This window comes from Metarhizium robertsii (assembly GCF_000187425.2).
Source record: "Metarhizium robertsii ARSEF 23 chromosome Unknown MAA_Scf_8, whole genome shotgun sequence".
NCBI lineage: Eukaryota > Fungi > Ascomycota > Sordariomycetes > Hypocreales > Clavicipitaceae > Metarhizium > Metarhizium robertsii.
Genome location: NW_011942226.1, coordinates 393,905 through 404,509, shown reverse-complemented (window position 1 = coordinate 404,509; position 10,605 = coordinate 393,905). Strand labels below are relative to the sequence as shown.

Genomic DNA, 10,605 nt, shown 5'->3' with positions numbered 1-10,605 from the left:
CGAGTGCGGGAAAACAAGTGCGCCTGATGAGGTGTCTGGCAGAGTTGTATTCCTATCAGACGGGTTTGCAGCTTCGTTGGCAGGGTCCGATATGCGTGGTCTCTTCGAAGGAGTAGATGTAGATGGGACCCGGCCACACCAGCGGTCTGATCGCTTCGAAGGTGGAGTATCGGTCGGGGCCGGTGTTGGCGCGGACGCAGGTCTTGGCAAGTAAGCGAGGTCGAGGACTCGGAGGGCCAGGAGGTTGGTGTCCCTCGTGCGGCCGGCGATCTTCGCAGTGACGGTGAGGAGAGCTCCCGATGCTGGTGTCTTGACTTTCCTCCAACGCTTGGTGCCTTCCAAGAAGCAGACTACGGAGAAGTGAGCTGGGGCTGCCTTCGACGCGTCGTAGACAGATGTTTCGATCGTGAAGTGACGGGGCTCGGAAGGGTCAAGCGAGTTGTCGGTACAGGGAGGCACGAAGCCGATGACTGTCACCATCGGGCACCATTGCTCTGGCAAGTGCTGGTCATACTGGACGGAGTCGGCGATATTCCCTGGGTGTCTAAGGCTGTCAGCTAGAGCTAGGGCGAATGTTCGGCCAGACCTGCCTCATCAAGCTCAGCGTCTGCGTGCTAATCTCCAGAGTGCCGTTCATCGACAGTGCCGTGAAGAAGCGGCCGTCGGCGTAGAAGAAAGCGCCAGGAAGGTAGAGTTCTCGTTGTTCTTGCGTCAGATAAGTATGGATGCGGGTGCGAATGGGGTCGGTGGCGATATTAGGATCATGGAAACCGTCTTCTTCGAAGATGTTGAGATCTGTTTGGATTTCGACGTAGTTTGGAGCATTTTCTCGAGTCGGGTCATCTGTAATGGCATCGACGAAATCCCGTAAGTGAATTATGCTTGTGAATGTTGGTTGTCGAGACATGTTGAAAGAGATTTGGAATGAGTGTGAGCGAAAAACGGTGCCGGAACGTAGGTCGCATCGCTGGTTTCTATAGGGGAATAATTCTGCATGAAACAGATGGTTTACTACGCTCTGTTATCCAGGACTGGTCGGGCAGACTCTACGAGACAGGCTCAGGCTCAGGGCATGTGAGCACGTACGCATCATCGCGTCTTCAGCTCTGAATGCTATCACATGTGTAATAAGAAATGGTCCATGGCTGTTTTTTTACAGAGCTGAGCTGACGGGATCATAGAAAACACAGACTTGCTTCACAATGGTAGCCGCCGTAAGCGGCAAATGGTTGGCAGGATGGTCTTTGCTTGTCGTCGCCGGGAGGTGGGAGAGGTGCCCGAAAAAAGCAATGTCAGAAACAAAAAGCAACGTCAGAAAAAGCAAAACCATATCACCAGGCCCCCCTCAGTAACGGGGGGCTATGCGGATTTGGTCATCTGGCTGGTAATTCTGAGGATTGGGTATGGTACGAGTGGTGTTGTTGGTCAAGTGTCTTCGGTGTGTTGCCTAGGTCTGGGAAGTTTTTCCCCGTGTCTGTTGCTGCGCATAGTCTGGTCATTTGGACGGTGATTCCGAGGATTGTGGCATGTGGTGGTGTCGATAGTCGGTCATCTTTGCCGTCAGGCCCTGGCTGAGCCATGCTGCACACGAGATATCAGGGTCGGTCGGGTCATCTGCTGGTGAAGTATCGGGGGCTGCTGGCTTGGTCATCTGCCAGTAAGGCATCAGGAGTTGGCTGGGATGTCTGTCCACGAGGTTGAGGTTGATAGTATTTCGTGGGTGGAGGACACGATTTGTATGTGAAGGTATAGTGTTTACGTGAGGAAGGGAGTTGATCCGGGAAGTGGTCTGGGGAATTGGTGGTGTGGCCGATATTGAGATTGAGAGAGGTCAGATCGAACGGGAGAGGTTTGGTTTGGACGTATCAGCGCAGGAGCCGCGATGGAGTTTTGCGCGGTATAGAGGGGATGGAGAAATTCCAAGGTTACAGCTTTAGAAATAATAGAATCACATCCACAAAATAGATAGTGAAGATTTCAAGAACGGGTCGAGGAAAATGTCAGGCGCGGTGCAGAACAGCCGAGTGATGAAAGCTCGGGGTGACGAATCTAGAAGTGTCGAGGCCCTGAAGACGGTGAGCCGTATCTGGGGCGGAGACAAGGTTCACTATTACCAGTGGGCGTATAGTGGAATCAATTTCTGTAACAAACTCTGTGCAGCGGCTCGCAAGGTGAGCGATTGGGAAGAAGCTGTAGTGAAGTTAAACAGGTTGCTTCACAGACGATCCCAGCAGCTTGGACGACGGCCAATTAAGTACTCGGTTAACCCTATCGAATCGGATGATTTGATAAACTTAAGGGCCTGGTCTCATAAGGATCCATACGTCAAGAAAAATGACTGTGAAAGAATCAGTCTAGTTTTCAGCAATCTGGCTGCCAGAGATTTGCCGGCCGGGTTTGGTTTCGATAAATTCGGGCTGATGGTACGAAGTGGACAGCAACAGTCGGGCGGCGATCAGCCTTCGCGGGAGGAGATGGAAAGCCGGAGTCCTTGGGATGGCGGTGACTGGGTTCGAGACCGCCTGCGGGAAGGACACGGGAATCTGGCGCGTTTGAGGACGGTGATGCGCATCTGGGGCGGAGACAAGGTTCAATATTACAAGTGGGCGCATAGGGGAGAAGATTTCTGCAAAAAGCTCTGCACAGCGGCCCGTCAGGTGAGCGACTGGGATGAAGCTGTAGTGAAGTTGAACAGGTTGATTCGCAGACGAGCTGAGCAAATTGGGCGACGCAAGGTCAAGCAATCGGTCGACCCGATTGATCCGGATGATTTAGTAAATCTGAAAGCTTGGTCTCATAAAGATCCATACGTCAAGAAGAACGATCGCGAAGGAATCGCGCTGTCTCTCAGAAAGCTGGCTGTCACAGATCTGCCAGCCGGTTTTGGCTTCGACAAGTTCGGGCTGATGGTACGAACGGAAGAGCGACAATTAGGAAGCGTTGAAGAGAGTGGTTTAGGTGTGGGGGGCTGCAATCGGCAGAATGTGGCACCTACGGGTGGTAAACAAGTCAGGACGCACAGGAACCGCCGGCGGACCAAGGTTAGAAGGCCGAGAGACGGCTCCGCAAGCAAAGCCGTTGCTAGGCCGGGGGACCTATTTCAGGCGTTCAGGCGGGTGCGCGACGGGGACGAACAGGCCACGGCGCAGGTAAATCCGGGCTCGAGAGAAATTCGTGGGTCTCCGTTGGGGGTTTTGAGACGCTTGGAAGTGCGCGAGGGGGAGAGTATGGCGCTTGCGGGTATCGGCATCCGAATCTCGGCAGACGTATTCCGGGCTGCGCAGAATGATTTGGAACGGGCCAGGTGGAGAAGGATGCTCGGCGAGGGGAGAAGAAAAGGCAGGGTCCTAGTAGCACAGATGGACTGCGATCGAAACGTGCTAGAATCATGGTCCGCCAGGAGAGAACTGAGAGCGATCAAGAGGAGGACCTTGCCAGTGTTCTGCGCTGCATGAATGAAGAATTTGCGGAGAAAGAGCGATTGTCCCACAGCCAGGAATGGAGTATTCCTGTTTCTCTTGAGAAGAAGGTGTCCACCGTCCAGGAATACTACAATGCGTTCCATGACGTGAGCACCCTGCCGATACATACCTGCACGATCTGTTATCTGAAGTATGCTAGAGTGGATCTGGGTGAGGTTGATTGGGATCGGTGGGTGGTTGGTATCGTCGAGAAACGTGACGATTCACCTTTTAGGTGCAGGCGGTGCTTTCTGCCGGGAAAGAAGATCGTGGCTTGTTTTGATTGTCTGAAGCACCTTGAAAGAGGTGCCTTGTCTCCTGCAGCCCAGTTGCATACTAGGCTCGGGTGCGAACATATGTTTCCAGACGAGTTGAAGGGCCTTACGCCGATCGAGGAAAAGCTTATCGCGCTGAACTCCTGTTATGGGTTCATCACCAAGTACAGTCTAGCAGACTGGCACAGGCAGAGCGTGAGATATCCGAAGCATGTTAAGGGCAACATCACAGTCTTCCCCAACAACGTGCAAGAGCTAGTAAGAGATGTCCTGCCTCACCCGCTATTGAAGGTGCTGGATGAGGTGCACGTGTCCTGGCAGGGTGTTGAGAAACCAGCACCGAGCGATCTTTCAGCGCTTTTGTCGGTGCGGCGCCGCGTCGTGGAGAGGGCGCTGGTATGGCTAAAGAGGTACAATCCTCTATATGCCGATATCCATATCGACACGGCGGAAATGGATAGCTGGGGTACGGCCATACATGGCGTACCCTCTCAGATCTACGATCGTTTGGAACGGAACGAGCCGTCGGCGTCGGAGAAGGCGCGAACAGGGCCAGTTGTTCCACGGACAGAGCGTGGTCTGGAAGAGGACGGACCCGTTGATATCCGCGAAGTTCTAGCTATGCTAGGCCAAGGAGACGATATTGTTGCAGATCCAGCCGAGGCGAGTGAGCAGGCTAATGCAGTTGGCGAAGATGGAAATGAGGAGCAGGCGGAGCTTGAGAGTGGTGCCGATGTGATCCACGAGACCATCTCGTCCGGGATGTTCGCTCTCGATGATCAGCCGGATATCAGGGATGCGGAGAAGTTGCAGCAAGTTTACGACGCTCTGAGCCAGGAGGCTGTTCGCGACGACAAGGCGGGAAGTGATTGGGCGGGGTCGGCCGAGTTGCGGCGTGGATACACGTCCGAACCTTATATCGTTGTGTCCCGTTGCGAGGAATTTGCCGATTCCTTCGATACGCGGTTCTTTGCAAAGGCATTCCCGACGCTGTTCCCGGTCGGAAATGGAGGCCCACGGCAAGCGGAGGAGAGCGTCGCGGACACGGCAGGGGACAGGGAAATGGTCCTTGACGCGGACGCCACAGCTTGGGGTCTAGTGTCGTCCCGGAACATGAGCCTAGAGACATGGGCAGGCTTGGTTCTCCAGCGTCACGGCGGTCGCTTTGCGACACACCACGTCTTCAGCTTTCTCGTCTTTAACATGGGCGTCAAGTCAAGGAACCGCCGGGTAAGCATGCTAAGCGTGAGAAGGAAGAATTTCCGCGAAGTGGAGCATATTGTTCGATCGCTGACCGCAGAGAGGCTGGGGGAGGCCAGGGCTGAGTTGGAGGAATCCGGGAAGACCGTCGACGAGGCAGTCAACAAGCTCTTAAGGAGCCTGTCTCTGTATGGGTTTCGCCAGCCGATGTCAAGGGAGAATCGTTTAAGTATGCGGCGGAAGATCAAGGCTCTCATAATTCGGCACGGCATTCCGGCCATTTGGTTCACGCTGAACCCAAATGATATCACGAACCCAGTCAAGCTCAGGCTCGCGGCACACCGCTTCCGGGACCCAGACGAGGCCGAGGCCTTCTTAACGAGTCTCGACCTGGCATACAAACGGGCGAGGCTGGCGATTTCGGACCCTCTCAGCTCGGCAATTTTCTTCCACAGGGAGATGGAGATGTTCTTCAAGTACTATGTGAGGACAGGGGAGGACTCGGTGTTCGGGCGTATCAGTCAATACTTTGGAGCTGTAGAGACCAACGAGCGCGGCGCGCTCCGCCTCCACGGCATTCTCTGGCTTCAAGGGAACATGCATCTGAGCTCCATCCTCAAAGATGTGCAGGGGGAGGACCAGGCAACATATCGTGATCGGGTGATCCAGTACGTAGACAGTGTCTTCACGGAGGTAAGTTTCTGCCGCGTAATGTCCTAATCCAATACAGTCGTTTAACACGGGGCAAACGATGCAGGACCTCGACCAAGCGGCATCCGCGGCAGTTCAGGCGGAGAGGTCTGTGACGTCAGATATATCATCGATGTTGCAGAACAGCCACCAATTTGCCGCAGCATTCGACGAGGAGGCAAATTTCTGCGCCGGGGCCACCCAGATACACACCCACAGCCCGACTTGTGTCAAGTATTCCATTAAGAAACAAGGGAGGAAGAGTAACCTCTGTCGGTTCAAAGCGCCTTGGAGACTTGTTGAGAAGACTGCGTTTACGGAAGACGGAGTGTTGCGGATTCAACGCAGGCACGAATGGGTAAATCGTTGGAACAAGGCGATGGCTGTAGGGCTGCGGCACAACCATGACATATCATTCATCGCGACCCAGTGTAAGACCTTGGCCATAGTCTACTACGTGACGAACTATGCAACCAAAGTGGAGGATCCCGTATGGAAGCGTGTGGCAGCTGCGGCGGACGTATTCCGCGTTCTGAGGACTCGACAAAGGGGTCCCAGGCGGTTGTCGCGCAGGTTGCTAGCGAGGATGACAGTCGTCAGAACAAGACGCGGCAGTTCTTGATGAGGGTTGCGAACCGGATATTCACGGAGCGGCCCTTGTCGCAGGTAGAAGTCGTCGCCCATTTGCTGGGCTACCCTACCGAGTTTGCAAACAATGACGCATGGACGTTTTTAAATGCATCTTCCCTCTACTGGCACATCTTCCGACGGTGGAGCCACCTGCGAAGCGCGAGTGGTATGGAGCATGTGGACGAGCCTATGGACGAGACGGTCCTTCTGGAGGAAGCTGGGGAGAGGGTCTCCTTTGTGCAGGCATACCCGCACCGTGGCAGACTTCTGCAAGGCCAGTCGCTGTACGACTATATGTCCTTGGTCAAACTGAAGCGGAAGGGCAAGAGGGCAGCTACTTGGGGCGAGCTGGAGTTTGACAGTGTCTGGCCGCTCTCGCAGATGTGGGTGCAGGCATTGCAGAGGCCGGGTAGGCATGCCGTCGTCTGTCTGGACGGCTACCTCTGCATGGATTTTGGCGAGGAAGAGGAGCTCTATCACAGGAGGTATGTACGCCCCAGTGGCCATCAGATCTGGATTGCCGTCCAAGAGCGGCAGGGTCCCGAACAAAGATTGACATTGGTAGCGCAGGGCGGCCGTACAACATCTGGCCATCTTTGTCCCGTGGGAGTCGTTCTTGTCCGAGACGTCAGGCGATATCAATACCATTTGGGAGAGACAAAAACAGGGTCTGGCTCGCAGGGTGTCATTCCTTGTAGACAACGTTCAACTACTCCGCCGGTCCGCCGAAGACGTGAAGCGAGATGCCAGACAGTGGGCCGCCATGTCCGGAGAGACAGATCCTATGGCTGACGTGACCGAGTCGGGCATGGCTGATGGCGATGATGAGCTGGGAATAGGGTACCGGTCAGACAATATCGGCAATGCAGCTCGCCTCATTGACGTTTTCAGAAATGCGGTGGGAAGTGGTCAGATCACGACCGGATCAAAGGAAATCTCGACAATGGTGCAGGAACTGTGCCGATTTCAGCTAGCGTCCCTGTGCTCAACGGATGATCTGCGTGCCACGATGGTTATAGAGCGAGGACCAAGAACACTCGGCCTCCGAGGACACCCATCTTCGGGGGCAGAGATCCCGAGACAGGAACAGGTCAGGTCTATTAAATCGCAGCAAATAAGCGCGTCCAAGGAGAGGGAGAGGATGATCCAGGGGGTGCAGAGCCTGGGCAGTAACAACACGACGGGTCACAGTAGAGCTGCGTACAGTGTCCTTCACGGCTTCGGCGAGGACGACATCTCCATAACGGCCGCAGACTCGGAGACTGTCGCCGGGGCCACAGGCCCGTCAACGAGCATCCGGTTTGGGCCGGCCACCTCGTTTCTGGAGGCAGGGAGGCAGCTCGCCGTGTCCTTCACGCTCAACCAAAGACAGAGCATTGCCCTCCGACTGATATGCCGTCAATTGGACCGAGTGCGTCGCGATGAGCGAGGTACCTCCCAGCTCTGCCAATTTGTCGGAGGCGAAGGCGGCACTGGAAAGTCGCGGGTCATCGAAGCTATCGCCGCGCTGTTTGCAAGCAAAGGAATATCACATCGTCTGCTGGTAACGGCGACATCAGGCACCGCGGCGGCACAGGTCAATGGTATTACTATCCACTCCGCGTGCAATTTGTCCAAAGGCATCTCGCGAACAAGTCTATATACGCACGTCGACGGGATTCGTTCTTCCAGCTCGGGTGACCTGTATATCGATGGCCAGGCCAGGATGGACTGGCAGGAGAAATGGCTGCTGATCGTTGACGAGGTCAGCATGCTTGGTGCGCGGACGTTACACGCCGCGAACGAGCAGCTGTGCAAGCTTCGGGGGTGCACGGAAGACTTTGGCGGGATTCCCATTGTTGTCTTCTGCGGCGACTTCCACCAGTTCCGCCCCGTTCAAGAGAGGTCGATTCTCCTGCCAAGCGCTGCCATTCCGTGGGACGAAGAGAGAACGTTCAGGATGGAACAGAGATACCAGCACGACAAGGCGCATGCTCTGTGGAAGAAGTTTACCACCGTAGTTATGTTGAATGAACAAGTCCGTGCTGCTGGGGATCCACGGCTGCGCGGGCTGCTAACGCGGATCCGGGAAGGCATACAAGACCAGACCGATGTGGATCTCTTGAACAGGACGTGTTATCAGGAAGGCAGACGGATCCCGTGGGAGTCGGGCATTACAGTAGTAACGCCGCTGAACAAGAACCGATGGAATTTGAACGTCGAGGCTGTGTTGTCTTTTCAGAAGCAACGGCAGGCACCGATGCGAATCTTCATTTCCGAGCACAAGTGGAAAGATGGGCAACCTACAGAGGAGGAGGCTCTCATGATGATGGGCTACGGTGACGACAGTGCGATACCGGTTCCTGCGATCTTCATGTTCGTCCCTGGCATGGCTGTCGTCGTGAACCAGAACACCCATCAAGGCCTGAAAGTGGTCAACGGATCGAGATATGTGGCATTAGATGTCATTCTGGACAAGAAGTACCCAGGCTATCGCATTTCCCGTGATACCACCCTCCACTTTGGCCCCCCGGCCGCATGCCAACCGGAACCGTCCTTCTTGCACCCATCAGCACAAAGATAGAGTGTCAGAGCAAACGACCATGGCAACAATGCGACGTTACTCGTCGGGGATTACCCTGCGCAGCCGCGTTCGCATGCACCGATTATAAGGTGCAAAGTAGGACGTTAGACCAGGTGGCACTGGAATTGCAGGGGACTCGGACGACGAATATCGACGGAAAGGCTGTTCCGGCACAGTGCGACCCGTACAGCTTGTACGTGCAGCTGTCACGGAGCCGGTCGCTAAAGGGCATAATGCTTCTGTCCAAGGCACGAGAGAAGGATTTCATAGGCAATAAAGTGCTGGACAACATGGTCGCTGCGGAGCAAGAGCTGGAAGTGCTGAGTGAGACGACAATAAGGAGGCAGAATGCTGGGGTTGGACAGAATAAACGGAGAATTAGCTAGATGCACCAATGAGGAAGCACCCTCGGAAGTGATTAGTCAGTTGCGCAGTCGCCAGCCCGATTGGTGGCTCGGCCCGTCCGCCCCGGCCTGGCGGGACGGGTATCCCAGCAACATGCGATATTAACTAAATATAAGCTTAACTAGCCCAGTTTATATATATATGTATATATATACAATAGGTATACCGTAGGAAGGTTGCGGCGAAAAATAGTTGCTGACCCTAGACACTGACGTTGGCACTGAGGCTGGCAATGGTATTTATGCTGTAGCCCCTGGGCCTGTGCTCGGTATTTGGTCTAAGCTAAAATATAGCGGGACCAAGCGTATAAGGATGGACGACTCTAGCGACTCGGCCTCCCCAGTACCCGGAAATGCGAGTTTCTGGCGGCAAGGCAAGGGGAAGAAGAAGTGCGAGAGGACCCATAGCGACTCATCAAGATTTCGGAGCACTAAGGGCGGCGCTAATCTGATTGGTCGAGAGAGGAAAGATCACGTGAAAAGTCTTGACGGGGTAGAGCATAGAGACCTTTCGTTCCTCAAGGCATTGGCAGTCGCAAATCCATCGGCAATTGGATGATGGCATCAAAAAGGTGGGCCATGGCGCTTCGCCAGCTGTCAACACTTGCCCGCTGCGGCTGGCAGCCTGCCCGTTTGTTTACTCAAAAGGCATCCTCTGTTTACATCATCACATTGAGCTGAATCATCACCAGTTCCTCCGTTTCAGCGCTTCTATGCGTCTTCTCTTCGTTAGATTAGGTAATGGGCCCTGAATCTATTTCCCGGGAGCTCTATCATGGACATGGACATGATTTCCATTGTCTGCGCCCGTTGCGGCGAGGCCAGACCAGCAGGTGATTTCGTCAGCAAAAGGAAGTCTGCAGTACTCCAGGTCCAAAAGCGTGACCCAGACACTGAGGGGCGTCGCGGTCCGTCCTTCCTCGCCCGACCGACCTGCGAAGAGAACTGACCAAGAAGCTGGCTTATCGCCTAGGCAGAAAATATCTGAAACCCGGCCTTCATCTTCAAATAGTTTACGAGGACGCCACACAGTGAGGAGGTCTTCATTCGAGGACTCGATGAACCAACCACGTATAGTTCTGGGGACGCCATTGCCGCCAACCCAACAAAGTTCAGGGCTATTCCGGGCACTGGCTCCCTCACCTCCCTTGCATCAGACAACCCATCCGATCGTCTCGCCGTCTGATGCAGCCACCACCCGAAGCAGTGCAGCGAGTATGGATCACGCTTACTTGGCAACTAGATACCACAAGAGTGGGAAAGACTCCCAAGATGACCCTTCCACGGCTAAGGCGAGGGTCAAGCTGGCCGCTATCCAGCGCGACCATCGTTCACGACGCCGCGAAGGGGAAACGGTATCACTGACGCCCACAATATCCCAG

At 54.7% G+C, this 10,605-nt stretch overlaps 2 protein-coding genes across 2 annotated transcripts; one reads left to right on the top strand and one right to left on the bottom strand.

Moving 5' to 3' along the window:
- Positions 1 to 55: 55 nt before the first annotated feature.
- MAA_11467 (uncharacterized protein) lies at positions 56 to 907 on the bottom strand (the record flags this gene model as incomplete). The annotated part of the gene is made up of 3 exons (XM_011413461.1): positions 56 to 146; positions 197 to 513; positions 587 to 907. The coding sequence occupies 3 exons, from the start codon at positions 905 to 907 to the stop codon at positions 56 to 58; spliced, it is 729 nt and encodes a 242-aa protein (XP_011411763.1).
- Positions 908 to 1,997: 1,090 nt separating this feature from the next.
- MAA_00928 (ATP-dependent DNA helicase PIF1) lies at positions 1,998 to 8,819 on the top strand (the record flags this gene model as incomplete). Its single annotated transcript, XM_007818926.2, has 5 exons — positions 1,998 to 2,909; positions 3,305 to 5,629; positions 5,694 to 6,146; positions 6,185 to 6,741; positions 6,827 to 8,819. The coding sequence occupies 5 exons, from the start codon at positions 1,998 to 2,000 to the stop codon at positions 8,817 to 8,819; spliced, it is 6,240 nt and encodes a 2,079-aa protein (XP_007817117.2).
- Positions 8,820 to 10,605: the final 1,786 nt, after the last annotated feature.